Source organism: Vanrija pseudolonga, chromosome 3 (assembly GCF_020906515.1).
Source record: "Vanrija pseudolonga chromosome 3, complete sequence".
Lineage (NCBI taxonomy): Eukaryota > Fungi > Basidiomycota > Tremellomycetes > Trichosporonales > Trichosporonaceae > Vanrija > Vanrija pseudolonga.
This window is the reverse complement of record NC_085851.1, coordinates 3,009,918-3,036,595: the sequence shown is the minus strand read 5'-3', so window position 1 is coordinate 3,036,595 and position 26,678 is coordinate 3,009,918. Positions and strand designations below refer to the sequence as shown.

The 26,678-nt window shown below is 61.4% G+C and overlaps 8 protein-coding genes and 1 non-coding gene across 10 annotated transcripts; 3 read left to right on the top strand and 6 right to left on the bottom strand.

The window, feature by feature from the left end:
• Positions 1-6: 6 nt before the first annotated feature.
• On the bottom strand, positions 7-2,821 carry NAA25 (N-alpha-acetyltransferase 25, NatB auxiliary subunit). The gene is made up of 6 exons (XM_062771277.1): positions 2,721-2,821; positions 2,443-2,670; positions 2,287-2,405; positions 605-2,248; positions 460-568; positions 7-424 (listed from the first exon to the last, which is right to left on the bottom strand). The coding sequence occupies exons 1-6, from the start codon at positions 2,773-2,775 to the stop codon at positions 45-47; spliced, it is 2,535 nt and encodes an 844-aa protein (XP_062627261.1). The 5' UTR covers positions 2,776-2,821; the 3' UTR covers positions 7-44.
• A 399-nt stretch (positions 2,822-3,220) lies between these two features.
• LOC62_03G004752 lies at positions 3,221-3,306 on the bottom strand. Its single transcript is given in 2 exon segments — positions 3,221-3,256; positions 3,270-3,306. It is a non-coding gene; the product is annotated as a tRNA-Ala (tRNA).
• Positions 3,307-3,420: 114 nt separating this feature from the next.
• Positions 3,421-6,744, bottom strand: SPAC17A2.14_0 (Putative metal ion transporter; the record flags this gene model as incomplete). Its single annotated transcript, XM_062771276.1, has 3 exons — positions 3,421-3,805; positions 3,857-4,757; positions 4,795-6,744. The coding sequence occupies 3 exons, from the start codon at positions 6,742-6,744 to the stop codon at positions 3,567-3,569; spliced, it is 3,090 nt and encodes a 1,029-aa protein (XP_062627260.1). The 3' UTR covers positions 3,421-3,566.
• Positions 6,745-7,562: 818 nt separating this feature from the next.
• Positions 7,563-11,821, bottom strand: TBC1D10C (Carabin). Its single transcript, XM_062771275.1, has 6 exons — positions 11,725-11,821; positions 11,048-11,661; positions 8,687-10,995; positions 8,093-8,627; positions 7,947-8,042; positions 7,563-7,899 (listed from the first exon to the last, which is right to left on the bottom strand). The coding sequence occupies exons 1-6, from the start codon at positions 11,799-11,801 to the stop codon at positions 7,649-7,651; spliced, it is 3,882 nt and encodes a 1,293-aa protein (XP_062627259.1). The 5' UTR covers positions 11,802-11,821; the 3' UTR covers positions 7,563-7,648.
• A 2,713-nt stretch (positions 11,822-14,534) lies between these two features.
• Positions 14,535-16,221, top strand: LOC62_03G004749 (uncharacterized protein; the record flags this gene model as incomplete). The annotated part of the gene is made up of 7 exons (XM_062771274.1): positions 14,535-14,611; positions 14,664-14,766; positions 15,118-15,191; positions 15,256-15,322; positions 15,478-15,626; positions 15,669-15,765; positions 15,808-16,221. The coding sequence occupies 7 exons, from the start codon at positions 14,535-14,537 to the stop codon at positions 16,219-16,221; spliced, it is 981 nt and encodes a 326-aa protein (XP_062627258.1).
• Positions 16,222-16,955: 734 nt separating this feature from the next.
• On the bottom strand, positions 16,956-19,196 carry mic60 (MICOS complex subunit mic60). The gene is made up of 3 exons (XM_062771273.1): positions 19,098-19,196; positions 17,797-19,040; positions 16,956-17,748 (listed from the first exon to the last, which is right to left on the bottom strand). The coding sequence occupies exons 1-3, from the start codon at positions 19,155-19,157 to the stop codon at positions 17,007-17,009; spliced, it is 2,046 nt and encodes a 681-aa protein (XP_062627257.1). The 5' UTR covers positions 19,158-19,196; the 3' UTR covers positions 16,956-17,006.
• A 294-nt stretch (positions 19,197-19,490) lies between these two features.
• On the top strand, positions 19,491-20,218 carry URM1 (Ubiquitin-related modifier 1). The gene is made up of 3 exons (XM_062771272.1): positions 19,491-19,653; positions 19,695-19,862; positions 19,913-20,218. The coding sequence occupies exons 1-3, from the start codon at positions 19,514-19,516 to the stop codon at positions 20,028-20,030; spliced, it is 426 nt and encodes a 141-aa protein (XP_062627256.1). The 5' UTR covers positions 19,491-19,513; the 3' UTR covers positions 20,031-20,218.
• Positions 20,219-20,436: 218 nt separating this feature from the next.
• On the top strand, positions 20,437-22,517 carry TMA64 (Translation machinery-associated protein 64; the record flags this gene model as incomplete). Its single annotated transcript, XM_062771271.1, has 7 exons — positions 20,437-20,658; positions 20,694-20,769; positions 20,820-21,156; positions 21,192-21,647; positions 21,694-21,909; positions 21,945-22,175; positions 22,214-22,517. 7 exons carry the CDS (start codon positions 20,437-20,439, stop codon positions 22,515-22,517), a joined length of 1,842 nt encoding a protein of 613 aa, XP_062627255.1.
• SPAC4A8.06c_3 (AB hydrolase superfamily protein) lies at positions 21,905-26,574 on the bottom strand. 2 transcript variants are annotated; one of them, XM_062771269.1, is made up of 14 exons: positions 26,220-26,574; positions 26,054-26,164; positions 25,980-25,996; positions 25,900-25,922; positions 25,549-25,850; positions 25,471-25,509; positions 25,315-25,419; positions 25,041-25,261; positions 24,940-24,990; positions 24,864-24,893; positions 24,243-24,814; positions 23,453-24,203; positions 22,888-23,409; positions 21,905-22,843 (listed from the first exon to the last, which is right to left on the bottom strand). In XM_062771269.1, the coding sequence occupies exons 1-14, from the start codon at positions 26,254-26,256 to the stop codon at positions 22,649-22,651; spliced, it is 2,976 nt and encodes a 991-aa protein (XP_062627254.1). In that variant the 5' UTR covers positions 26,257-26,574; the 3' UTR covers positions 21,905-22,648. The 2 variants fall into 2 exon arrangements, with proteins under 2 accessions (XP_062627254.1, XP_062627253.1); XM_062771270.1 differs by having other exon boundaries at positions 25,315-25,509.
• Between the last annotated feature and the right edge of the window lie 104 nt (positions 26,575-26,678).

The window sequence follows — 26,678 nt, the reverse complement described above, 5'->3', positions numbered from 1 at the left end:
ACGAGACCCATGCTATGCTAACGCCTGCCTGCCTTGCTCTATGTTCACAGCTGCTTGCCACTAAACAGCTTCCTCACACCCGATGCCAGCTGCTCGGAGCGCGCAGCGGTAATCTTGCGTCCGAGGGCGGCGACAAACGCCTGGTCCTCAATGAATCCCTTGCCGACCTGCGTCCAGTCGGGCTTGGCGTCTAGCTCGACTAGCCGCACTACGTCGTCCACCTTGCCCTTGAGGCCGTCGCGCGCCGTCTTGAGGTCGTTGGCGAGGGCCGTGAGCGGTGTAGGCTTCTTCTTGCCTTTGCCCTTGGCTGCCTCGCCGACGCGCTTGGCGATCGCGTCGATGGTGCGGACAAGCTGTCCAAGGGTGAGGAGAGCGTTCCACCGCGCCCACGGCGTGGTCTGCTGGTGTACCAGCTTGATATTGGCTGGGGTCAGCTTCGTTGGCCTCGAGCAAGCTTACCATCAAAGACGCCAGCCAGCGAGCTGGTCTCCTCGCCCTCGCCCGTCGCCGTCGCTCTCCTCAACACGGCGTCAATCGCAGCGTAGTACGCCTGGTCGACGTCGGACAGCTGGTAGGTTAGCGAAATACTTCATCGACAACCTACTGCCTCAAGATTGGGCGTCGGCAATGACGGCTCGACCTCGCCGCGGACGTATCGCGCAACGCGCAGTCCCAGTGTTCCATATGCGCGCACCCACGCCTCGGTAACCCGTGGCTGTGGCGCCGGGCCGTCGACCAGACTGTCAACCAGCAGCTCGTAGTTGCGATTATCGATGAACGGCGCTTCCTTCGCCAGCGCGGCCGTCAGCAGGTCGAGGTTGTCCTCGGGGATCTCGGTGCCAGTGACCAACGCCAGGCCGAGCTCCTCGACGTCCAGCGCGCGCGCGGTGAACGACGACTCGAGGCAGTTGATGAGCGTGCGGATGCCGGGGACCTTGCTGTACGACTCGTTGTCGAGCGCCTGCTTGATGTACTCTGGCAGGTCGGTAGCGCTGCGCTGGTACATGAGCGCGGCCTTGGTCGACATCTCATGCCACTGCTTTGCCGCGCCGCCGATACGCGCCTCGAGCGCACCGCCGCGCTCAATCATCACATGGGCGAGGTTGTCGAGCTGGATCTCGGACAGGCCCAGCTTGTCCAGCTGCGCGATGTACATCGCTGGCGCACGCAGGAGGCGGTACACGCGCACGAGGGTGAAGCGCGCCGCGAACGACGACGGTGAGCGCGACACGATGTACTCGAGCAGCGCGGCCGCGCTCAGCAGCGGTGCGTCGTCGGCCGGCGCACCCTGCCACTGCTTGAGCAGCACCTGCACCGCCGCAAGCCCCATGGGGTCGGCAGGCTGCAGCTCCGTCTTGGGCAGGTTCTTGCCGTACTGCAACCCGTCGAGGTACAACGCCCAGTACGCCTCTGCGTCCGCCAGTGTCGGAGCCCACTCCTCGCCATGCTGGCGGAGGAGGAACTGCTCGGCGACCGAGCGCGCGAGGTACTCTTTTTCCGTGGCGTACGGCTTGGCGGTCACCTCCTTGACAATCTCAACGACGCGCGGCAGCCGCTCGCCCGCAACGCCGACAAGCTCGGTGATGGTCGACCCCTTGCTGCCCCAGCGGGCGAGGTATCGCCGCACGGCGTCCTCCCACGCCGGCTGCTCGAGCGGCGCCGCCCCAGCAACCTGGAGCCTGCGGAGCGTGTCGTCCAGCTCGAGGAGCGCAAGGAGCGGCGCGCGCTCCTTGCCGCCGATACGGGCCTCGAGGTCGCCAAACAGCCCCGCGACCTCGGCAGCAACCTCGGCACTGGGCAGCTTGGCGAAGCACGCGAGAATATGGCGGTAGTACGCGTAGTTGTGCTGCGACTCTGCGTCGTGGCGCAGGAGCCGCACCGTCGCGTCAATCTCGTCGTCCCACACGTCGTCGACGCCGCCGCGCTCCCCAACAACCTTGGCAGCCTCCATGCCGACCCAGCGGCGCGCGAGCGCACCCTTGCGGCCCTCGTCCCGGACCAGCCGCCACGCGTCGGCCACGTCGCCGCTGCCGAGGGCGATCTGCAGCCCAAGCCACAGCGTGTCGGGGGTCGCGACCTCGTCGCCCGCTGTCCGGAGCAGCAGCGCCGCCGGCAGCAGTGTGCGCGCCGGTGCGAGCGGGAACGGCTGGGCGTCGCTCGGCGCCGGGGCATGGTGCGCCCACGCCGAGAAGGCCGCGAGGCGCGCCCATGCCGGCGACTTGGTCGCGTTGAACAGCTTGCGCGAGGTCTGCGGGGTTAGCCGCCGTCAGCCCGAGCCCGACCCACCGCCGCCATCGTCTCCGTGTCCCCCATCGCGGCGGCCGAGAAGAAGACCTCGCGCCCCAGCTCGGCGATCGTAGGCCGCGCGTCCCATATCCCTTGATACAGCGCGAGCACGAGGTCGGCTGGCGTCAGCATACACCGCTAAGAAGCAACACCCACGGCGCCGGATATTCCGCAGCGTCAGCGCGATCCACCACACGCTGCGGCCCGAGAGCGGCCCCGTGGCCCGCACGTCGTCGTACGCGGCGAGCACGGCGCGGGTCCCGCGTTTCCGCTTCTCGCAGAGCACCATGCGGATCACGAGGGCGGGCTGCGAGCGCGGGTTGCGCGTCAGCCAGCGCTCGGCGGCGTCGTGCGCCGCCTCGACGCGGCCCATCTGTATGTCCTCTGCGTGCAGTGTCAGCCGCGGGCACGCACACACCGACACAAGCACGCACCATACACGCCTTGGAGCTTGCGCTCCTCCAAGGCCCAGTCGACAAACCTCGCCATTGCGTCCCGTTCCGTCCGCTGTGTGCGTGTGTGCGATGTGGCGAGGTGGAAATGGAGTGGATAAACAGGTGAGGGTGGTGGTGGTGGAGGTGGGGCGGAAACTTGGGCCGGGCGGGGGCTGGGAGGGAAGCAGCAAGCAGCACTGGCAGAGGCGGCGGTTAAGCGTCGCTGGGCTTACCGCCGCAGCTTGGGCGGGCGGCGGTCGGTCAGCGCGGAGACGGCCGGCCCACTTCTCCTCGGTCTGTATCTTTGGGGCCACGATACCGGCCCGGCGCGTGCGATGCAAGCGGCCTCGCGACGGCTGCTACAGTACGTGCAGAGAGAGCTTGCATGAGAGAGCCACTTGCTCATCGCTTACTTTTACGTGACGACGACAACTGCTCCGCCTTCCCTCTCCCTCCCTACTCTGGCCCACCGCCCGCACTACCCCAAAAATGTTTGTAACTGGACGAGTTAGGAATCGAACCAAAGACCTTGTCAACTAGGTGGAACAGTGCTAATGACACGCTCTACCAACTGAGCTACACGCCCCAGAACAACGAAATGAAAGGGGGCAAGTGGTGTAAGAGCCTTCCTCCTCCGTCCAAACGAATATCCCCAGCTTCCTTCCTCTCCTCCTCCAACTCGTCCTTACGCCCATGTACACACCGATTCATCCCGAATTATGCGATTGCCTATGCTGATATCCATCTATGATGCTGTGATTGTTGTTGTGTTATGCAATGAAAAGAAGAAAAACCAGGAAACTGTGAGAAAATGATCCGTTCGTAGCTGGCCTCGCCGCGCCGCGGCTACTCCCATCCCCAGAACGCGCTCCAAGGCTCGGGCACGTCGGCACCGCGGATCTGGGACCACTTTTTACGGGCACGGTATCGCCAGTAGCGGATGAGCAGCACTACAATGCAGCTGATGAGCACCGTGCCGGCGACAATCATGCCAAAGACGTTATAAGGCGACGGAGAGCCGTCGGCGCGCCTGTGGTGCTGGCGGTCGCCGTTGCACGGCATGTGGACGTTCAGAGAGAACATGCCTAGTGACGTGTCAGTAGAGCACAAGAACTTTATGGATCCAGCCCACTCACCGACCAAGACCTGCATGGGCAGGATACCGACGGTGACGACAGACAGCGAGAGAATGAGGATATCGGTACTGCCACGCGACAGGGCGTTGGCCACACGCAGGTAGGACATGTACGCCGGCTGGCAGTGCGAGAGGATATAGTCGTAGTGATAGAATGACGTCTGGAGGAGAAGAATATGGTCGTTGACGTCGGACAGGTACGCTTCGACGTCATTGCCGCTCTCGCCGGCGCGCTTGAGCATGCTCGCAACGACGGACTGCTTGCCGTGGAGCAGGCGGCTGAGGCCAGACACGAGGCGGCGCATGTCAGTCATGCTGCGCAGCATGGTAGACCGGTCGAACACATCCTCGCGATGGGCCGCGACGTGGTGCCGACGCGCCGACGCCGTGGGGAAGAAGAAGAGCTTGACGTACGTCAGGCCGAGGATGACATACTGGGTCGTCGTCTCGGGCTTGCGCCGGACCTTGGGCTTGTGGACATGCGAGACGGCTGCCTGTGTCACGGCACGGGTCCTTGCCAGAACGCGTGACGTCGGAGTGCGCTTGTGGGCGCGGTTACGCAGCCCAGCTGTAGCGATCTGCGCCTTCTTCTCCTGCAGCTCGATCCACTCGTTCTCGCCGTCCTCCACATGCGGCGCATACGGCGCGTCTGCTGGCGACGCAACCTCAATGTTGGGGTGGGGCAACGGCTGTGGGTCGCGCGGATCCCGCGTGGGGTCAACCGTGAGCGCGTCGAGATCGTCGACAGCCCCGTCGACATAGCCGGCGAGCGGGAAGAACGCGTCAACGATCGAGTCTAGAAGGCCGTGGGCGATCCAGTCGGACGAGTGGCCCTGTCCAGGGTTACTGAGAAGGCGGCTGAGGACTCTCTTTGTGTGCTTGCTAACGTCGTCGTAGTGGAACTGCATGTCAGCTTGAGAACAGCAGGTGTTGACTCACCGTGACAATGCCGTCAGAGAACACGACGAGGTACATGTTGACGCCGCCGACACCCACGCCCTCGATACCTTCCTTGCCTGGGTTGTCTTCGACAATCTCGACCTTCTCGCCCGTCTTGCGCGCCAGATGGCCGGTGGAGCGGCCAAAGCCCCAGCCTGAGCGGCGGCGGTCCTTCTTTTGCGCCTCGCTTGCGGCGCGTCGTGCCGAGTCATTGGCAGGTACGAACTCTGACCCCGGTGGCCCAGGCGGCGCAGTGTTGGAGCCAGGAGTGTACTTGAAGTACTGCTCATCGAGGGCGCGAACAACGACAAAGTAGTAGCCCAGCTTGTCGTATGTGTCCAGCTTCTCGCGCGGGTCCTGGTGCAGGACGTCTTCCAGCGTAAGCGGGTGCAGGCCGAGCAGCTCGCCAATGTCGCGCAGGTCCTTCCAGTTCGGGCACGAAACATCGAGCCACCAAGGTGGGATACACGCCTTGGGCTTCTCACGCGCCGTCGGAGTCGGCGACGGGATCGTCGTTAGCTCTGGCCCAAGGACTGGCGCCTGGGTGGGGATGCCGTCGTCGTTATCGAACCCAAACGTCGAAGCCGTCGGCGACTTGGCCAAGCCAAGCAGGTCCGAAGCCGACTTTGGCGTAGCAGCGAGGCCGAGCAGGTCCGACGCCGACTTGGGCCGCACGACGCCCGTGCCAGCCTGCGCGCGGAGCGCGTCGACTCGGCTGAGTGTGTGCGTGTGTGAATGACCGCGCTGAAGCGCGGGGCGGGGGACCGGCGGCGGCGCGAACGGGTGGGGCGGGGCAGCGCGCAGCCGTCCAGGCCCCGAGCCGCCCCTCCGCACCGGCACGTTATGAATCGGCAGGTTGTGAGACGAGGCCACGACAGGCTCGCTACCCACCCCGCCGTGGCCTGACTGGGCGCGCGCGGCGCGGATCGCCTCGAGAATAGGCGGCAGCACAGGCGTGGTAATGACCCGCTCCGACTCGGCCGGCGTCCCCGGCACGCTCACGTCGAGCGGCATAAACTCCTGCTGCTTGTCCGCCGGGTGCAACGTGCTCGGCTCGGGCGGCAGCACGAGCGTAAACTCTCGCCTACGCGGCTTGTACACTCGCCTCGGGCGGTCCGTCGACGCCTCGGTGCCCGCCCTCGACATGGTGCGGGTGAGCGCGCGGCCGAACCTGCTGAACCGGGACGTCGCGCCGTCATTGTCACTATCGCTATCCGTCGAATTCGTGCTCGCCCCGCTCGAGTGGGACGTGTGGCTCCCTCTCCGCACACCGATGGCCTCTCCGACACGACGCACAACGCCCATCGTCGCACGGCGACCACGTTCGAGGTTTCCACTGCCCCAGGACCAAGAGCTGGACGTCGACGTGCGCGAGCTGACACTCAGCGCGTCCTCGTTGTCTTCCTCGGGCTCCTGTCCGGCGTTGGGGTCGGCCACGGCGCCGCGGTACAGATCGCCATTGTGCGTCGTGAATCCGAGCCGGCTCGGGCCCTCGAGCACCGGCAGGCCGGCGAACGTGCCCAGCCCCGTGCCGAGCGTGCCGTGCACGCGGGCGCGCTTGCGCTTCTGCAGCTGCGCGGGCGTGAGGAGCTCTGCGAACTCGGGCTGGTCGGGCGGGATGGGGATGTCGTTGGGCGGCAGGGCGGGCGAGTGCGCGTGCGAGAGGATCGGCGTCGGCGGCGCACCGCTGCCCCCGCCCCCGCCGCCTCGCACGCCGCTCGCGCTCCGCCCATGCTTGCCGCTGATGCGGGGGCTCTTGCCGCTGATCATGGGCGAGTTGGGCGGCCGCGCACTCAGCCGCGGCGACGTGCGCACCACGGCCGGCGGCGGCGCGAAGCGGGTTGTTGTCAGCGGCGTCTCGGGCGCATCGCCCGTAGTTGTGAGGATGGAGAGGGCGAGGCGTGGCGTGCCCCCGCCCGCAGTGGGGTCCTGGTTGTGGTTGCCGCTCATGGTCCTGCTACGTCCCGGGTGTTGCTAGTCGGGATCGGCGTCGGCGTCGGCGACTGCTCTGGGCAACGGCAGGTGGTTACGGCGGGGACCATAAGTGGGTGGAATGGGGGCGAGATGGGACTGGCCGAGGATGTGATGGGGGGGTGCGAGTAGTCTACAGTGTCGATGTCGCTGTCTTGGTTGTCGAGGTCTTCGTGCGAACCGAGGAAGAGTGCAGCATGGTTGGGTGGTAAGTTCTTAGTTTTGATGGGCGACACACAAAAATGGCTTGTCGTCGCCGCCCTGCTCAAAATAGGATTGAATGGAATCGGTTGGCTGGGTGGGTGGGTTGCATCTGGCCCCCCTTCGTCTTCCCTCTTCCGTCGCAAACGACTTGCACTGGCTGGCTGGCTGGCAGCTGGCAGTGCGAGGGGGCCAGAAGAATGACGGCAAAGGAGACGAAGGGAAGGGGCGGTAGAGGGGCAGAGGAGCAGAGGAGCCGCTGCACTGCACGCAGGAGCGAGGATGCACAACGGGCAGAGCGGCAGAGCAACAGCCGGAGCTGCAGGTAGGCAGCAGCATCCGAGCCTCCGAGATGGCCCAGATGAGCCAAAAATGATCACGCAGGCACGTTTTTAGTCGTGAGCAAATCACAACACGAGCGCAGCAAATCACTCCAATTGCTGCATTCCTCGAGGTCTCGACTAGAGCGACTGGCCTCGCTTCATCAATAGGCCTTCCGCATAACTCACATGGTCGCAGGCGATCACATGACTGGTTAACCACGTAACCATGTTACAACGATGCATTTGGTTGTGCATGGCACAGTATTTTAACAGGGGAGGGCGGACTGCGCCGCCTGGCCGTGGACAGATATCACGGGAAGCCGAATCGGGGCTCCACCCACAAAGTGTAAACAAACCGCTCAAACGCCTCCATGCCCACCACCGGAGAGCATCAACTGCTCCTTGACACTGGCACGAAGCTTCTTGAGATCGTCATCACGCAGCTTGACTTCTTCGCAGGCCCGCATAAACGTATCGGGAAGTAGCAGGCTGTCCTGGGGCAGGTTGCGCAGGTAGCCCAACACCACCTGGGGCGTCTTCGGCAAGGCCAATAGTCGCTCGCGCGACAATGTGAGGACCGAGAGCGATCCAATGAGGATGTATCGCGGGCCTAGATCGGTCAGAACCAAGATGCGCTTATGGAAACGCTCAGCTCACCTTCAGAAATGACAGCGTCAAGGAAGCGCAAGACAGTCGGCCACGGGAGAGATCGGATGAACAGTGCCGTCCACCACTGCTCCAGGTAATGGTGTGCTTCGAACCATCAGCACAAACCCAAAGATGTCACGAGACACTCCACTCACGCGCAATCCCCAGATCACGGAACAACTTGGCAATCTTGGGCTCGCTGCCTTGCAAGATACCAGCAAACACATGCAGGTCGACGCTAAAAGCCCCGCGGTCCTTGACGTAGTACGTCTTGAGGACACCGTTGAACAGTCCAGCCAGGAGCCAGAAGGCATCCTCAACTACGGCGTGGATGAGCAGGGCGCCTCCAATCTGCGCGATTTCGGTGCGGTATCCGTCTGGGGCAAAGTTCATAAACGCCCGGAGAAGTGTACGCAGATCTTGCTGGCCGGTCGATTTCGGACCAACGAATGCAGAGTGGTCCTTGTACACCTGAGAGACGTCTTTGGAAATTTGCTCGTCGAAAGCCGTCGTTTCGTCGGTGAGGAGCGTCTGGAATAGGAAGTTGACGCGGCCCGACTGGCCATTGGACATGAGCCAACCCCAAACCTTGCCACGGAGACTGGCCGGGATCCCCTGCTCGATGACCATGCGGCGAACCTTCTTGGGGGCTTGCTGTCCGTGATGAAGGGGCTTGGTGATGATGTCCAGCTAAGTATGTCAGCATGAATCCCATGGCCCCCGGGTCACTCAAGTCCTCAAGTCCTCACCCATTTCTGTTCGGCCGCCCGTACTTCTGCGGGAGGCACACGCGACTGGAAGATGGCAGGCGTAGGCGTGGAGCGCTTCAAGAAACCCCACTCGTCCGTCTCCATCGACTGTGCGTGATTTCCGCTGTCCAGCGACTCTCGTTCAGATCCACTAAGGATGCCCAGGCCAGCTGACTCGAGTGACAACCTGATCGCAGGTGGACCATTAGATGGCTTGCGGGGCTGAATAATCTCAAACTCGATGCCGTCGGCGCTGACAGTCGGGTCCGCAAAGTCACGGTACGAGACTGGTGGGTGGAGCGGGGCCCTGCCTTGGCGAGGAGGCGACGACGCTGTGCTGCTGCTGTGGCTGTGGCCCCTGGCGAAGTGCGGCATGACTGGCTCGCCATGTTTGCCCAGCGGCACGTGGTGCACCGATTGAACAGATCCGTGGTCAGACTGGGACTCTTTGGCTGCATGATGCGACTTGTCGGCGGCGTGCCGATTCAGGTCGTTCTGCCAGGGGGCCTGCTGCTGAAGGTAGGCAGACGGCGGCATGGCTTGGAAGTGCGGCGGCGGTGCGTTCGTCTGGTAGTTGCTTCGATTGAGAGGTTGGCGCGGATCCAGCTGTCCCGTGAGGGAAGGCACAGGCATGCTGGCCTTGCGGACTGTCTGACCGCTACTGCCTCCGCCGCTACCGTGCCTCTGAACAGCTTTGGAGATCGTAGAGGAGAAGGACCGCGACCTGGCACGGGGAGCTCCCGCGAAAGGTGCAGTCGCCTCGTGGCTGTCTGTAGATCCAGCAGACAGCGGACTCCTTGAAGGGACCCCCGGTGGGGGGCTGGGCGACTTGGAGTTTGAAGCGTTGCGCGCCATTTTGGCAAACTGCTGAGCAGCGGATAACTGAGAGTTGGCGTACTGTTGCGCAGCAGACAGGTGTGAACCCCCAGAATGTGATTGGTGCGAGGAATGAGAGTTGGACGACATGGTCAACGAGGCCTGCCGTGTGGGGAGATACTGTCCACCGTAGGGCTTTGGCGGGTTGGAGGTCGGTGAGCCATGACCATTAGAGGAAGAAGCAGTCGGGAAGACCTCGCCAGTTGTTGCAAACCGCTGAGCCGGGTGGCTTGGGGGCAAGCCCTTCGAGTTGGGCACTGTTCCCCGACGAGGTGTCTCCGTGGATGGAGACCACCGGCTCTGAGTAGGAATCATGTCTCCCGGAGCGATACCATTGAAAGCTGTGTGGGGTTGGTGTTGTAAACTGGGACCGAACGAAGGCTGAGGCAGAGGGCCTCCGAATGGTGGCCTCTGAGCTCCGGGACCTCCGACAATCATGCCACGTCTGCGGGCACCTGCTTCGCCGTTGCGTTGGGGAGACCTCGAGGCGTCAAGTGACCTGTCGGATGCTTCACTGATTGGTGAGGACGCAACGGGTCCACTGGCGACGTGTGGCGCATAGCCAAGGCCATAGAACTGCTGAGTGGCTGCGTCTACGCGCGAATCAGGCGATCCAGTTTGTAACGAAGACGAGCTGTCCACGATCGATGGCGATGGTGTCAGGCCAGGATGCAGAGGCTGATCAGGGATCTGGAGCGGGGTAAGCAGCGACGCCCCCGGGTCAGCGGCCAGTGGTGATGTCGCCTTGATCAATGGAGGAGCAATGTTGGTGGCACTTTCGCTGTCTGTGTCGGGGTCGTCATATGCTAAGCGGAAAGAGAATGCGGTGGCGCTCTTTGGAGAGTCGGAAACAGGGAGTCCGGTGACGCTGGGGTCCACCTGGGCCCGCTGTGGTTCGGCTTGCAGAGGCCTCGGAGTAAGGTGAGGTTCGGGGAAGGCCGGCAGCGACAAGAAGTCCTTGGTCGCCGAGGTTGGGGTGGTCAGGGTGCCAGCATCTTCAACAGCAGATACGGCTGGCAGATCGGTGGGAAGCAGAGCCTGAGGCGGGGGCGGCTTGGGTGATTCAGTCGCTCGTGGAGTCTCGGCGTCCTCGGCAATGGTTGCAGGGAGCCCCATTCGCAGATTTAAGGCTTCTGGTTTGGAGCGCGCACGACCCGGTAAGGGATCCTGGAGCTGCTCCTCCGCTTCTTCGTCTTCCTGGAGAACTCCCTGCAATACACTGCCGTCCACGTGGAGGTCGCTGAAACGCAGCTGGCTGAGACGCGACTGCTCGACCGTCATGGATTGGCGCTGAGCTGGGGAGATGGTCGACACGCCGATACGACCTGCAACCGTCTGCACCGGCGCGTTGGCTCCGGTTCGGAAGGGGGACTGGGCCGAGAAGGCACCCAGACCTGTGAAGCGTCCGAAGGTATGAGTCGAGGGGTCATCATCTGCCACTCGTCAGCAACACGGCCTCGTGCACGCGACTAAGCCCGCACTCACCGATATTGTCAGAGTCGTCCTGGGCGTGCTGCAGTCTTGGTCCAAGACCGCCGATCACAAGTGGACCGATATAGGAGACCGAGCTGCCAGTAGCGCTCGATGCATCAGATGCCGTTCTGGAGTGGTGGTCCGACGAGTTCTGTGCGTCGGAAGACGGAGGGGCCTGTTCCTGGCTAGAAGCATTTGGCGTAGGAAGCGTTGGCGCCGCCGCCTGATCTAACAGAGGCGCGGGAGGTGGAATGGGGTGGTCGGTGGACGAGTCTAGTTTTGGCGACTCTGACGCGTCCCCCGCGGTCGGAGGCTTGGCCTTGGGAACCAGCGGCAGCGTCGTCCCATGCGCAAAGTCGTGGTCCTCGAGCAGCAAGCTCTGGGGCACGAGGCCGGACGTTGCCGAGAGGTCGCTCGGGGTCGCGAGACATGTGGACGACTTGGGCGAGCTGGGAGCGCTGGATGTCGAGGCGAGGTTGTCGAACGAAATGTTCTCGCGCTTGACCCAGCCGACTTCGCCTTCGCAGAAGGCTAGGAGCTCGTCTCCGAGGTCGCGCAGAACGACAAGCGTGTCGCCTTCCATGAACATGAGCTGGTCGGGGCCTTCGGCGACACAATCGACGAGGCTGGGTGGCGCGCAAGAGGTCAGTGCGGAGCTCATCAACAATGGAGAAGGAAGCGCAACTCACGCAGTGGCCTGTCCGAGGCCACCTCGCTCTGCCTGGGCATGCAGGTCGTTGATCTCTCTGTTCTCTAGGCGTCTCATGGTGACCGTGTTGATATCAGGGAGCGTACGTCGTGAGGGGGGAGGAGGGGGTGGTGTCGTGAGGGGGAGCCAAGCCGTTCGTGTCGTGTGTCGGAGCTGTCGTGTCTGGCGCGTTTGGGGGGTCTAGGGGGATCGTCTGCGAGGTGTGCCGTTTCGTGTTTCCAAGTGTACAGGCACTATGCGTATGCGTATAGCCGTGCAGAAGACTGGGGACAATGGAGTCTGTGTATGCTATCAAGTCATTGTTTGCGGCAAGAGACGAGGAGAGAGACAAAGGAGAGACGAGGCAGGGAGATGGAGGAGGAGGAGGAGGTCGGGCGTGTCGGTCGTTGTGTCGTGGGTGCGCCGTCCGCGTCGGTGGCCCAGCCCATTCAAGGTTTGTGGCCGCGTTCCTAGGTGCTCCAGACCGCGTTTCAATCACTGCGGGGTGGTCGCGATGTATGCACTCAAGAGGTAGGTGCTGTCGATGCTGATGCTGCTGATGCTACGGCGCACAGAGATATGCATTCATACACTTGGTCATTGCCAGTGACTTGGTAGCAAACGCCGCTACGTGCAACCCTCTTCTTCCTCGGTTTCCAACTTTGTGCGTGCACATGCTCTTGGCCCCACCCTCCTGCACGCCAAAGATTACCTAGTTTCATACAGACCCTGCAGAGCTGCCCCCACAATCACTCACTTCAACGCGCCCGCGTCGAGTGCTGGCAGAGAAGAACCACAGGCCCGCTTGCTCTTCTTCTCATCTCGCGTTGCACGCGCGTCGTGTCGCGCACGGTGTCTGCCTGGGCCCCCCCCCCTCTTGCATTACTCCCCGTGTACGAGAGACAGACACCCACACCTACACCTCGTCGCACAATGAACCGCCGTCGCCGTTCTACTAGTTGCATGCCCTCCACTAAACACCTCTGTTCCTGGTTTCTTTTTTGTCCTTCCCTGTTACCCTTGTCGCGTTGCTGCTCGTCTCGCGCTTGATGGCGCGTCTGATAGATTCGGCACCGTCTTTGATGGGAAAGTCGAGCTTTTTGCCCCTGACCCGTCGTTGGGTGGATCGTGACTGCTTTGACCAAACCCTGGGCTCTCCCTCCCTTGGGCCCTGCAAACCGCGTTACACCTGACGTGTTTCAGAATGACCACCACCCCAGAGACCGACAGACAGCGCTGCGACGACCACCAAGCACAATGCCCACCTCTCGTGTTACTGACCTCGAGGTGACTGCCTCTGAACCGAATCCCGTTATGCTCATCACAACCGGGTCACAGCCGATGGAAGGTAAACTTTTGGTGCAAATCCAGATGCAAACTGGCCCCCACCCATGTGCTTTCCACTCTGGGGTGGCCGAAGAAGGGTCTGCATGCAGCCAACACTGGGGGTGATGGACATGCCCAAGTGAATAGCCCTGTTGCCTTGGTCGCTGTCAAATTGAGGCCTGCCAAAAAAAGTCGCCAGGCGCGTGTGTGCCCGACAAGGTGACGCTTGGACCTTCACTCCTTCAAAGGACCTAGTCGTGTTCGTCGTCGTCGTTGTCGTCGGCAAAAGTGAGCGGACGCCACCACGACGCCTCCGGCGCCGCCGCCATGAGTGGCGTCGAGCACACGAGCCTCTTTGTATCTAGGGAGCAGGGAAGGCGGCCCGTGCGACGACTGGTGATGGCAATCGGGGGTCAACTATGCGACTATTGTTGTGCCAGTCCAGTCCAGTCAGGTCCAGGCCCCGGTGGTGATGTGCAGCACCACTTGTGACTGCAGCTAGCACTAGCATCAATGCGACCTTCCTCTCGTAAACCCTCGTCGACTGGAATCTACAAAGTCAAGGGTTCGCCTAATGACTTTGTTGCTGATTGTGGCAACCACCCGGACCTGAGCCATAAACTTGGAACTGGTGCATCTATCCTTTGCCCGTCGCGTTGGTGGGCGGCCTGCAGGCCTGTGCTCGAAAGTCTTCCACCCACACACCGTGAGGTCGCTCGACCAGACGAGCTTGGGCATCTCGATGATTCTCAACTGCAGATCTGTCGTCTGCGCCAGTCGGACGGACTGGGCAAAGTGCGTTCAGGTGGACAGCGAGGTTGCCGCCGCCGTGTTCCGCGCGTTGCAGGGAAGGACCAGCCAAGCCACAACACGGGCCGACACGAGCAGCACTGATCCCCTCGCTGTTGGCATCCTTTTACCGACCACGTCCCCCGCGCACCCGCGCATCACTAGAGGTAAACTCCATTAACGCGCAGACGATTACAGGCTTCCCGGCCGACGGTGCAATGCTGGGAACAAGAACGCCGACGCCATGCGCCAACGCCACCACCAGTGCCACCACCACCACCGCAGGCCTACCAGTTCACAGCCACCACCACCACCAACAGCCCTCCAGCCGGCGACACAACGCCAATCCCCTCTCCATGCCACCGACAGCATGACGCACGGATCATGCCAGACCGCAAGAAGCAGAGTTTTGCTACGCGGGGGGTGGGAACAGCCTCCCTTTACCTGCCCACGGGTCCGTCCAGCGCTGTCGTCTTTGCTCGAGCTCGTGCCATCAACCACCCCCATCGTCCACCAGGAGCAGGCAGCAGCTCCATCTTGTCTGTTTCAATAACACGCTCTTGCTCCACTAATCCGCTCCATCCGGCGACACACACACCTACACGCTTCGCCTCTTCCCCAAACGCTCGTTACTACCTCCCCCCTCGCTCGCCGTTCGCACCTTTCCACCACCTCGCAGAAACCACCACCTGAATTATGGACGAGACCTCAGCAAAAGCCCTCGTTACCAGAGGGAACGGGAACGGCATTGTCCTGGGCCCGCTGATCATGGGGTGCGCCATCACGAAGCTCGCTCGCGAAGGGCCTTGGCTGATTGATCTGCAGTGTCATCATCGACGCCGTCTTCCTCGGTATCCTTCTCTCCCAGTTCACCCATTGGTACAACCAGTCTCGTTTGCTCGACCGATGGCTCGTCCAGGCTGGTGTGGTAAGTCGGAGCGGAGCGTGTTACGCTCTGCAGCGTACTGACCCGTACACAGATCATCTCGTCCTTTATGGGTCTCGTCATTTTCTTATTGTACGTCGGTGTTCGTGTTGCTGTGCTGACTGCTTAGATCTTCATGCTGGATCATGTACCTGTTCACTTACAATTTTGGTCTTTACACCCCAATGCTCGACTATCGCTGTGAGTCGAGTCAGCAACGACTCCCCACCCACTGCTGACACCTAAAGGGTTCTCCTTCTTCCCTGTTATCGACGTCTTCATGACCGCCATTGTTCAGGTGAGGGCTCGGGACCGGACCCACCTGCAAGCCACGAAACTTTAACGCCACTCTAGGTCTTCTACGCCGAACGTGCCTTTAAGATTGCCGGTCGCAGTAGATACGTCGTCTTCATCGTTGCCCTGCCCATGTGAGTGGAGATAGTCTTGCAGACAGAACTCTCACAGACAGAACACCCACTGACTCCCAACTAGCGTGGCCTCTGTTGCCGGTGCCCTCGGTATCCTCGTCGAGGGTCTCCGCTCCAACGTCATTAACACGGTAGGTCGATTCGGCGCAGATTTATCCGCCCGTTGTGGCGCCGCCTGTTCTGCTTGGGCCAGCTGACGACGGAATGCAGGAGTACAACATCTTCATTTGGGTCTGGGTGAGTGTGCTCACGCCGCAGTAGAAGCGAGCACTGCTAACGGACATAGACGGCCGCCACTTGTGTTGCCGATGTCATCATTACCACCGTCGTGATGTGGGGTCTTCTGCACCAGCGTTCCGACTACGAGGAGACCTCGAAGCTTGTCAAGCGTCTGCTTAGGATTGCATGCGAGTCGCAGCTTCCCCCTACCATCATGTAGGTGGCGGACCAGCTGTCATTCACCTACTCACATCCCAGTGCTCTTGCCAACCTTATCGACTTCGCCATCCAGGGTGGTACTTACTACGGCGTCTTCTTCGAGATGATCCAGGGAAAGATCTACGTTATCGGTATGGTGAGTACGGAAGAGTTTATCCGCACCCAACTCACACCCCAGCTCTACGTGCTCAACTCTCGCTTCTACATCAACCGTGACATGGACGACGGCACCTGGGCTGCCCAGACCAACTACCAGAGCCAGTTCCAGTCGGCCGGCCCCTTCCAGCCCCCTACCCAGCAGCAGTACTCGCTCAAGTCGCAGCGCACGCGTCTCAACGGCCCCGCCACCATCCACGTCCAGACCGAGACGTATGTCGAGTCGCACACCATTGCGCCCATGCACGAGATCAAGATGGAGCCCAAGCTCCGCGACGCCTCGCTCTCGGGCACCGACTCGAACCGTACCTGCGACGTCGACGTCGGGCCGCTCAGCCAGAGTGTCGTCGGCCTCACGACCAACATGGAGACCGAGCCCCAACCCGCTCCCAAGCAGAGCTGGCATCTCAACTCATTCGCCATGGGTATGGCCTAAGCTGCTTGCTTCTACGCTTTCGGTAGCAGCCACCAACCCTCACCCATCTGTAATCTTGACCCCCTCTCATACCATACCATCGGCACGCTTGTGGCCCTGGCTAATCCTCGCCACGACCTGCCACCCGCCACCCCGAGGCTATATATTCGCATGTTGGATTGTTAGTAGCCCCCCGTTCTCTCTCCCCAGTCTCTGTAACAGATGGATACAGAATTCATGGATGATGCACTCTTGTTTCGCGTTGACGTGCGAGCGGTGTCGGCGCGGTGGGGGAAGAGGCAGTGGCAGTGGTCCACCGCTGGCGAGTCCACAAGTCAGCAGGTCGCCAGGCCAAAAGTCAACGAGCTCACAAGCCCTCCTCCGGTCCACACGATCGATTAGTGTGGACCCAACACTGTGGACGTGGGCTCATTACTGTGGACATGTGGACTTAGTACTGTGGACATGTGGTCATATTACCGTGGACCCGTAGGCCCATTAGCGTTGACATGTGGAGTCAATAGTGTGGACATGTGAGGTATTAGGGTGGAAGGTGCGGAGTTGTTGGTTGTTGTGAGCATGTGAGTGGTGACGGTAAACTTGGTGCTGAGGCAGTCGAGTGCCACAGTTGAAGAGCTACTGGGTGCTGAGCGCCGGCCTCCGCATGCCCCGCGTTACCGACCTTGACGGCATGTTACGACCCGTTCCCCTGCGTCGCAATCGTCTTTTCTTCACCCGCAGGCGCACCCTGCCCGTCCTGCTCCCATGTAGATGCATCTAGCCTATTTTGTGTCCAGTGTCATCGCCTAGACCAACAGAAGCGACGCGAGCGTGGCGTCGGTGCTAACAATGTCGAGAGCCTGCTGGACCTCGAGGCGGCGACGGGCCTCACGGAGCCAGTCGCCGGCGAGCTGCTTGGGCCACCCGCGGAGCGAGTTGACCTCGCGGGCAGCAGCGTCAAGGTCCTTGGCCTGGAGGGCCCACTCGGCACGGGCGAGAACGGCAGCGACGTCGTCGCCGTCAACAAGACCGGCCTTGGGGCGGAAGAGAATCTTGCTCAATGTGGCAGAGGCAAGGTGCGAGCCGACGCCGGCCTCCTCGGGGGAAGGCACAAGCGAAGCCGACTGGATACGGGGAGCGACGGCGTTGGTGAACCAGGCCGACAGGGCAGGGAGCGACTTGACACCAGTCTGGGCGATACCCGAAGCCTCGAGCGACGCGAGGGTGGCGTCAACAAGGTCCTTGCTGGCACCGGCCTCCGACTTGGTCAGGCCCTGGAGAACGCGGAGCTCGTCGTCAAACGACTGGTCACCGCGCTCAGCCTTGGACTGAACGGCACGGAGAGCCGACCAGACCTTGTGCAGGCGGATGTTGTCGTCGAGGACGGCCGAGTTGTCAAGGGTGATGCGCTCAAGCTGCTTGAGCGACGTGTTCAGGTGGTCAAGCTTGGCGAGACGGCCACCACGCTCAGTCTCAACCTGAGACTTGATCGACCGCAGCCATCGCCTCTGGAGCTCGATACCCTGCGACACAACCTCGTCGTGGAGACTGGCGTGTGTCAGCAAAGGTGTATGCGCTCACGCCACCTGAACTCACCGAGCCTCAATGCTCTCACGCTGAGCGTCGAGCTCGCCATCCAGCACCGAGCGCCAGCCGTCAATCATCTTCTGGCGCTCAGCGTCCCACGACTCCTTGAGGCCCTCCTCGTCCTTCTGCCACTCCTCCTGCTTGCTCTTCAATGCCACCTCAAACTCGGCCTGCTTGCTGTCAACAGCCTTCTGAAGACGCTCCTGCTCGGCCTTCTTGATGTCGCTCAAGCGCTGGTTAAGGGCGTTGAGGTCACCCTGGGCCTTGTCGAGGATGTCGGCAGCCTGGGCACTGGGGCCACCCTTGTTCGAAGACAGCGAGGTGGTGAGCGAGTCAATGGTCGAGGCGAGCTGCGAAATGATGGGCTCGTTGGCAGCAATCTCCTTGACCTTGGTAACAAGCTGAGGCAGGGGCTCGTCCTCAGGCGTCTTGGCCTTGGGGGGAGGGCCCTTGAGGTAGTAGCCGGGGGGAGGCTCGAAGCCGAGAGGGAGCTTGGGTCCGCTGTACTCCTCCTTGCCCTCGTTGGAGGGCTTCTGGGGCACAACCGTCTCGGGGCGGAGCTGGCGGGGCTTTGCAGTGTCGGGGAGGGGGTAGACGGGTTCGGCGGCCTCAGCGATCGCCTTGGCGCCGGTGGCAACAGTCTCGGCAGCCTTCTCGGCAACGGGGTCAACGACAGTCTTCTTGGCGTCGTGGAGAGCGTGCTCAACCTTGTCGGAGATCTTGGCGGTGGCATCAGAGGCCTCGTTGACAGCCTGGTTGGCCGTCGAGGAGGCCTGCTTGGCGAGTTCAGCAGCCTTGGCCTTGGCGGCCTTCTGAGCCTCAAAGGCGCGGGCAGTGGCAGCCTCCTTGATCTCGTTAGCCCTTCTGGCAGCATCGGCAGCAGCGGCCTGAGCGGAAGCGGTCGCGTCGTCGACAGCCTTCTTAGCCTCGGCGACCTTGGCGTCGGCCTCCTTGTTGCTCGAGCCGGTGAGCTTGAGCAAGCTCTTGGTGATGGAGCCGGGGCCGAACTGGTCCCAGTCGTGGTCGTCGGCGTAGTCGGCAACCTGCTCGCCTCCAGGGACCTTGGTGAAGAGGTCGCGGTAGGTCTCGGACTGGGTCGAGAGGTAGCCCGAGACGGGGTAGAAGACGAGGACGCCGACAATGGTGTAGTTGACGAGCTTGCGGAAGAAGCCGCCGCTCTTCTTGGGCGTGCCGGCGACCTCGGGCGAGAGGGGAACCTGGGAGTTGCGAACAGGCGCCGAGTTGGACAGGAGCTACGCGGGTCAGCCGAGTGCGTTGCGATGGGCGGTTCTTGAGCAGGAGATACTTACGCGCCGCTGGACGAGAGCCCGAGATGCCCTTGACGGGGCGATCCTGAGCTGAGCGTACATTTTGGGAACGAGCCGAGGAAGGAGAGTGGTGAGTGATGATGATGATGGTCGTCGCTGCCAAAGAGCGTCTCGAAGCCACCGGCAGACCCACCGCACCCAGCGAACGCGAGCGGGCGTGCTCGTCATCTCCGCTCGGCCGGGACCGGGGGTGAGGGTCGGAAGTAACGGGATTATAGTTGGCTGAGGCTTCACCCAGGGGATATGTGGCACTTGGGGCTACCCCTCGTGGAGATGAGTCCAATCTCCACCCGAGTGGAGGCTCGTTGCCGCACGATCGACACCTCTGAAATGTTGTCGCGCGACGGCCAGGTCGATGTTGACGCTGCATTGTCACAGCGCATAGTGCACCTACGACAATGGCCGAGGCAGAGACCAAGGTTCCGCTCCCAACAAGTGGGCTGGGATACGCCAGCTCCAGCGCCGCGCCACCCAGCTCGGCTTCGGCATCGACCAAGACGCGCGGGCCAGACGACCTCGAGATCCGGCTCGAGTTTGGGTAGGTAGAACCTGACCGATGGACACACCTGACAACCCCAGCGGAGGACTGCACCTCATCTTCTCCCAGCAGCCCAAGCACACGATCTACGTGCCCAAGACTGTCCCCGGTGCCGAGCCACGACCAGCCGACATCCGCTACCTCATCGCGTGGATGAAGGAGCACCTCGTGACGGAGCGAGAGGAAATGTTTATCGACGGGGACGGCGTGTGAGTGAACAGAGATACTGGAGTGAGATATGTGCTGATGTGCTCTCAAGTCGCCCGGGTATCCTGGTGCTCATCAACGACGCCGACTGGGAGCTCGAGGACGAGCTCGAGTACCAGCTCAAGGACCGCGACGAGATCGTGTTCATCTCGACGCTACACGGCGGATAGAGTGGTGTTAGGTTCGCCCGCCTGCATCTACGCACTTGGCATGTCCCATATCATGTTCATTTATACCCTCACTACATACCGATGTCATTGTTGTTCAGCACAGGAGAGGGGGTTGAAGGTGGAGGTGAAGGTTTGGGAGTCGACACACAGAAGACCTGACAGGCCATCTTGCCTGCAATCTGCCACTGTATCTTGAATGAAGAGCATGTGAAGCATTCCCAGGACAACCGTAGTATGTGTATTGTTGCAGAAGACGCCAGTTCTTGAAAGCGGAGTTGAGTCACGACGGACGACACTTCGGCCCTGGGTGGCAATCTTTGCGCCACCAACCGTCGCCCGAAATCTCGACGACGATCCGAAACCACAAACCCATGACTTCATCGTTGTCAACCACTCATTCTCGGCAATGTTCAAAAAGGCGCTCGCCCACAAGTCAAACGCGACGCCGCTCAAGTCGTCGTCGCGGCGGCAGCTCGTCGCGTCCGTGCTCGAGCAGTATCCCGCGCTGCGGGACGGCATCGCGTCAGAGGAAGGAGCGCCGGGCATCTCAGAGAAGGACCTGGGTCGCGCGCTCGTCCCGGACGGCGTGCGTGTCGCCAATATTGAGACGAGCGCCGGTGTCGAGGGGGTACGTTTGCTGCATTGTGCTCGGCTGACCCCCAGTCTGTGTACCTCAGTCCCGATGGAGACCCCATGTGGGTGACCTTTGGCCGTGGCTCGAAGGAGCTCATCCCGACTCGTGAGTTGCTGCCTGCGGCGGTGACCGAGCGAGGAGCTGACGGCGACCAGTGTACGCGCTCGCGCAGGACGTGCCCGTTGGCCCCCTGTCGATTCTCCAGATCCACCACCCGCTCCCTCCTCCGCTCTTCACCGGCGCGCCGCTCTTCCTCCCGGCCGTGAGGCACATGGCTACCCCGTGGCGTCTCCCAGACGTCGGCGAGGGGCAGCTGGTTGCACTGGCAGCCGATACCGCCGGTGATGGGAACGTGTCGTACGTCGGCGTCGGGCGCGTCGTCGCCAAGGGTGGCCTGCGAGAGGCGCTGGGCCGCCTCATCCGCCACCGATCTGAGGGGGTCGACCGCGACGAGGGCAAGTTCTGCGACATCATGTGTATCATCGACGACCAGTGAGTTCGTGGCTCCGCGCCATGGCTGACCTCAGTCTGTGGGAGATGGGATCCAAGCCCCCCCTACGGTCGTTCCCTCTGCCAGCGCCAAAGCAGCCTCTCGCTCCTCCACCTCAGGCGGAGGCGCCTGCTCCGTCTAGCGGGAGCGACGAAGCCGTTGCCGAGGTCGCAGACGGCGTTGAAGAGCTGCAGGTCAATGCCCCTGTGGACACTGGCGCTCCCCTCACTCCTGCAGAAATCTCGACTCTGCTTTCTGCTGCTCTCCTCCAGACGCTCTCAACCCTCAACCCCTCGACCCTCCCGCTCCCATCGTCCCAGTTTTACTCGGCCCGCATCCTCCCCTCCCGTCCGGCGTACATCCCCGCAGCGAAGCGCGACGACGTCGTCATCGGCCGCAGCGAGTGGAAGAAGCTCGCCAAGTGGATGAAGGAGGCGTCCAAGGACGGCTTGATAAAGATCAAGGAGAGCAAGGGCGAGGTGGTCGTGACGGGGTGAGCTGTTTGGACTCCCTGCGTGGATACCAGCTGACACACGCAGGTTCGACCCGCAGCACCCCGCCGTCGACGGCCACGCCCAGTTTACGACCGTCGCCGAGGAGGAGGCGAAGACGGCCAAGCGTGCCGCGCGGGAAGCAGCGGCCGCCGAGGCCGAGGCAACAGCGCCTGGCAAGTCGGGCGCGAAGCAGCTGAACATTGAAGAGCTGTGGCGTCCTGCCGGCTCGGCAACGGTGTTCTGGGAAGCATGCGGCATCGAGTGAGTGGTCTCTCCTGAATGCGCTAATCCCACAGGCAGGGCTCGCTCAACCGTCCCGCGGTCATCAAGCCCACGTTTGACGACTACATCACCAAGCACAAGCTCATCGACGGCAAGGACCACCGCACCATCGTGCTCGACGACACGCTGGCGTCCGCCATTGGCGGCAAGGGCTTCAAGAGCGGGGACACGCTCGTACGCGATGAGGCTGTTAGGCGGCTGCGCGCGGGCGTGACCTGGGCCGTGTCAGTCGGCGGCGTGGTCAAGTGGGTAACCAAAGGTTTAGTGCCACTGACGACCGCAGGAAGGGCACGCTCAACCCCATCATCATGTCCGTCAAGACGCGCCAGGGCCGCAAGCAGGTCACCCTCATTTCCGGCCTCGAGAGCTTTGGCGTCGACATTGACGACTTTGCCGACGAGCTGCGTCGCGTCTGCGCTGGAAGTGCCAGTGTCCAGCCGCTTACCGGCGCGTCGCCCAAGCTCAACCTCAAAGAGGTGCTCGTTCAGGGCTCGCAGATCAAGCTCGTCACCGAGGCCCTCCTTATTCGTGGCATTCCCAAGCGCTGGATCAAGGAAGCCGAGGACGCAAAGAAGAGCAAGCGCTAGTCAAGTCATCTTCATCACTACTTGCATTACATACTTCTCACGGCCACGCCGCTGTGGCTCATTCACTCCAAGTCCATATCCTCATCGCCCCCAGAGCCCCGGAGCCACTGTTCATAGACTTAATGCACGCTCTAGGCTTCTGTCTTGCTACCGTGCTTAGCATCCGCCGCCTTCTTTGCATTGCGCATGCCGTCGTGTACCTTCTTGCGATCAGATGCGTCTGAGAAGAACGAGTTAAGAGCCACCCAGATTGGAAGCGTGAACGACCCGGAGCCGTCCTTCGACTCAATGCGATCGGCCATAAGAGCCAGCTTTCGCCCTTCAGGCTGGGAAGGGTCAGCTACGTTATCTTGCCAAGAGCTAAACCCACCAGATCGCGCCTGCTGACAATTGCACTGGGAGGAGGGGCCTCGTTATGCAGTGCCCATTGCCAATACCAGGTTTCATCGGGCACCGTGGACGCTCGGTGTACGGCGTGGCCTCCCGGTTCATCCGAGGAGCTACCCGGGCTGGTATCACTCTCGACCTCAGCAGATGTGCTGGCAGCTTGACGAGACCGAGAGCTCTCTTCGGCATCCTTGCGAATGGCAGCAAGCTCCTCAGGCGTCAGTTGGGAAGCACGGTTTTCCCAGTGCTTCAGGATGTGACTGAGATCGCGGCTTTTCGCGGTGGCCAGGTTGTGTTCACGGCGCTTCGCCACCTTCCTCCTTTGACGGCGATATTTGTGATCCCAGATGGACTGGCCCTCCGCATATCGCAGAGCAGGACCAGCCTTGATCATGCCGATCTCGTCCGCGGGCATCGTCATCGCACCCAGCTCGGATTCAGGCTCCAACGGGCGACACACGCCATCAAAGTCGACGCGCTCGCGAATCATGTGGTCCGTGAATGGCTGTGAAGGGGCCTTAGCTTTCACGCGCTCGACTAGCACTCACGTTCGCACCGGCATACACTCCACTGTAGCCCGCCTCACCCGGCTTGGCCTTCTCCCGCTTGCCCTTTTGGAGCTCAAAGCGCGGTCCTGCAACATTGGCAGGAACCTCCTTGACGGGAGCCGCCTTGTCAGCGGGCGTCGCGGTACCCGAGCCGGCAAAGAACGTCGAATGTCTCCAGACAGATCGGCGCGACGTAGCGGACAGGGGCGAAGGAGACAACGGCGAGGTTGCAGACGACGTATCCACGGGTTTTAAAGCAGGCATCATGATAGACGTTCTTTTGGACCTGCGATCGGTGCGACCTGCTGTGTCCTGAGTGGATAGGTCTTCAAGCTGACGAGCCAAGTCATCTCCAGGAATAGCCTGTTGTTGCGTAGCCGAAGCCTCGGCGGCAAAGGGAGCGTTGGCAGGGGTTGAGCTGTCGGTGGCGACTTGCGGTGAGTCCACTTCCTCAGTGCCATTGAAGAACCGGCGCTCGCCCTCCGGCGTAACATCACCCGAGGTGGTGACAGGAGAGGAAGATGCTCTGTTGCGAGGCGTGACTCTTCGCACGAACGTGGCGATGGCACGGTAGGTGCCACGGGCTGGTTTTGTCATGGAGAATAGTGGCAGGTCGTGGCCGACGCCGTCATACACTTGAAGATGCACATCCGTCGGCCCGTACTTGTCCTCAATGCCCTGAAGCGAGGGAAGCAGTTTCTTGACGTCCTCCCGAACTGGGTGCTTTTCGGGATGCGCTGCTTTGTGTGCCCTGTAATGTCAGATTCTCATCGTCGTCAGAAGGACATACAGGTAGATGATTTCGTCGCGCAACACCTCATTGTCGCCGCACATGACGTACAGCGGAGGAAGACCTCCGAGATAGCCCAGCACAGGAGATACCCATGGGTGGCACAGCTGGGCGTTGGTGGCATATAGCTGAACCTGCGTGTCGAGAGCAATTGTGTCCTTGCCCACCTGCACTCGCAGCGGGTCGGCACACTGAGCAAGAGTGGAAGCATCGCGACCAGCCACATCGCCTTCGGTGGAGCGTGAGGCGAGATGATCCCAAGGCGCCGCGGGATTTGCACGGGACGCATTCGACTTCAGCTCCTTATCTCCCTCCAACAGTGCTCTGTTCTGTTGGAAGAAGGCTTTCAGTTTGCCTGGAGCATCGGGGTCGGCGGTATGGATAGATCCGGTCGAAGACACCTGTCGGGAGAGGGGTGTTTGACGCCCCGTGTCCAAATGCTTCGCGCGCTCCGTAGGTTTGGCCTGCGACCCTCGGAGTTTCGAGACGGCCTCCTTGACCTTCAGGCTGATACCATGCTGCATCTCCTCCGTGAGGGCTGGGGGTGGAGGTGGCCACAGAGATGAGGGTTTCTGAGATGTTGTTAGTGATGGGGCATTACTGTTACAGTGTGTAGCTTACGTGAATGAAACTGTAGGGCGGAACAACATCCTGCAGTTGTCAGTTGGTTCTGCCCCCCGGCCCCAAATTGACTCACAGTGGCGGTGTTCTGTAGAATGCTGGGAAAGCTGTGGGTAAGATCGGACCACTGATGGAATATTAGCTCCTGGCAACGACTAGTATGTGGTGGCAACCTACCGGGCTGATCAACGCAGCGCCCGCAGGCAGATCGAGACCTTGGACGTCACGAAGAATCTGCAGCAACGCAAGGACCAAGCCTCCGCCTGCCGAGTCGCCTGCAATGACAATGTTCTTGGGGTCGACTGGCTTGTGCTCTGCACCTGGTGGTGGGTCGACGAGGTAGAGCCATGCGGCCAGACAGTCTTGAATGGCGCAGGGGAAAGGGTACTGCGGGGCCTCTATCGCAACGTGTCAGCGTCACTGAGCACGTAGCAGCGGTATCATGACTCACTGCGGTAGTTTACGGCAAAGCAGCGCCCATTGATCTTGCGAGCGTAGCGCCAGATAGAATAACGATGGGTGTTGATGGAGCCCCAGTAGTAGGCGCCGCCGTGAACTGAGTCGATTAGCTTTCCGTCTCTGTCGCCCAGGCCAGAAAGGAACTCACTGTACAGGATACAGCGAAGCCGGTCCATCTCGGGAAGGACTGGCTGTCAGAACCATAATAACCCAGAGAGAAACCTACACTCATCGTCGTCCCCCTCCGATTTAGCCGCCGACTTCTTCTTGTGGTCGAGCTCAACCGCCTCCTTGTACTCGCTGCGCATAGCGATCCACTCTGCTTCGACACCCTTTCCCGCACGGACTTGCCACCACTTGACTCCACCTGCAACCCTGTAGGCCATTTCCTCTCCGCCAAAGCCCTCCACCAGGTAGTCTGCAGCCTGAGACAGTGTCGTGTGAGGGATCGAACACCGGTGAACGGCCACCCATGGCGGTGATGGAGTTCGCGTTTGACTCAGCTCTTGCAGAGCCGTTACGGTGTGACTGGGGAGACGGCGTCAGAGGATAAAACGCTGTGACACAGTGTACATACTGCGTGGAGATATCCAGGAAGTTCTGATACGGCTGTTAGCGGGCGGGCGACGAGGGCAGACAACGTCGACGGGTGCGTACCTTTAGCACATTGAAGGCTATCAGAGTCATCAGCATTGTGGTTGAGATGAAACAAGCGAGTTGCGAGCACGCACCTTCATCGTACATGAATTCCACCCTGGCCGTGTCCTTGCCGTTGCGGTCCTTGCGGTACTTCCTGGGGGTCAGGTAGTGCTTGAGGAAGGTCTCCAGCACAAGGGGCCCGGCTGGGTAGTGTCAGTGGCGACGTCAAATTCGAACCCCGCGCCGATGGCGACTCACCCGTCATGGCCACTTGGGACGTTAGGAAGTCGGGCATCGCGTTGGTTTAGCGCGATGGGTTGGCGCGGTGTTGCGTGAAGATAGTGGAGAGGGAAGAGCGAACGAGGTCGTGATAGAGCTCAAAATGAGACGCCAAGAGAATGTCCGTCGGGCAACTCGGATGCGCCCAAAAGAACAATGGTAAAGTTTGAAGAGAAGCGGATGGAGTTGCAAGCGCAGGCGCGGTGCTTTCGACTCTTATCGAGGTGTCGAGTTGATGTAGTCGTGTGAGGTACAATGTTTGGATGCAGTAACGACGAGCTCCAACAATTGCGGGGGACGACGTTACTACCAAAAGTCGACCAGATGGCCGAGGGACAGCGTCATCGTCGTCATTCATTTTCATGCTTGTTGCCGTAAACAAACAGCCGGGTGGGTCCCTCCTGGTTCCTACAACCGCCGTACCCATCCGGCACAGGG

What these genes read in the sequence shown, in the direction of transcription:
- NAA25 (XM_062771277.1), bottom strand. Translation starts at nt 2,775, where the DNA reads ATGGCGAGGTTTGTCGACTGGGCCTTGGAGGAGCGCAAGCTCCAAGGC. An exon ending in CAAGCTCCAAGGCGTGTATG is followed by an intron (nt 2,671 to 2,720) that starts GTGCGTGCTTGT and finishes CACTGCACGCAG; the next exon opens with AGGACATACAGATGGGCCGC. An exon ending in ACACGGAGACGATGGCGGCG is followed by an intron (nt 2,249 to 2,286) that starts GTGGGTCGGGCT and finishes CTAACCCCGCAG; the next exon opens with ACCTCGCGCAAGCTGTTCAA.
- TBC1D10C (XM_062771275.1), bottom strand. Translation starts at nt 11,801, where the DNA reads ATGAGACGCCTAGAGAACAGAGAGATCAACGACCTGCATGCCCAGGCA. An exon ending in GGGCGGCCGAACAGAAATGG is followed by an intron (nt 8,628 to 8,686) that starts GTGAGGACTTGA and finishes TGACATACTTAG; the next exon opens with CTGGACATCATCACCAAGCC. An exon ending in CCGTGATCTGGGGATTGCGC is followed by an intron (nt 8,043 to 8,092) that starts GTGAGTGGAGTG and finishes GATGGTTCGAAG; the next exon opens with CACACCATTACCTGGAGCAG.
- mic60 (XM_062771273.1), bottom strand. Translation starts at nt 19,157, where the DNA reads ATGTACGCTCAGCTCAGGATCGCCCCGTCAAGGGCATCTCGGGCTCTC. An exon ending in GGGCTCTCGTCCAGCGGCGC is followed by an intron (nt 19,041 to 19,097) that starts GTAAGTATCTCC and finishes TGACCCGCGTAG; the next exon opens with CTCCTGTCCAACTCGGCGCC. An exon ending in CGTGAGAGCATTGAGGCTCG is followed by an intron (nt 17,749 to 17,796) that starts GTGAGTTCAGGT and finishes GACACACGCCAG; the next exon opens with TCTCCACGACGAGGTTGTGT.
- URM1 (XM_062771272.1), top strand. Translation starts at nt 19,514, where the DNA reads ATGGCCGAGGCAGAGACCAAGGTTCCGCTCCCAACAAGTGGGCTGGGA. An exon ending in GAGATCCGGCTCGAGTTTGG is followed by an intron (nt 19,654 to 19,694) that starts GTAGGTAGAACC and finishes TGACAACCCCAG; the next exon opens with CGGAGGACTGCACCTCATCT. An exon ending in TTTATCGACGGGGACGGCGT is followed by an intron (nt 19,863 to 19,912) that starts GTGAGTGAACAG and finishes TGTGCTCTCAAG; the next exon opens with TCGCCCGGGTATCCTGGTGC.
- SPAC4A8.06c_3 (XM_062771270.1), bottom strand. Translation starts at nt 26,256, where the DNA reads ATGCCCGACTTCCTAACGTCCCAAGTGGCCATGACGG. An exon ending in TTCCTGGATATCTCCACGCA is followed by an intron (nt 25,851 to 25,899) that starts GTATGTACACTG and finishes CCGTCTCCCCAG; the next exon opens with TCACACCGTAACGGCTCTGC. An exon ending in CGCGACGAAATCATCTACCT is followed by an intron (nt 24,204 to 24,242) that starts GTATGTCCTTCT and finishes CTGACATTACAG; the next exon opens with GGCACACAAAGCAGCGCATC.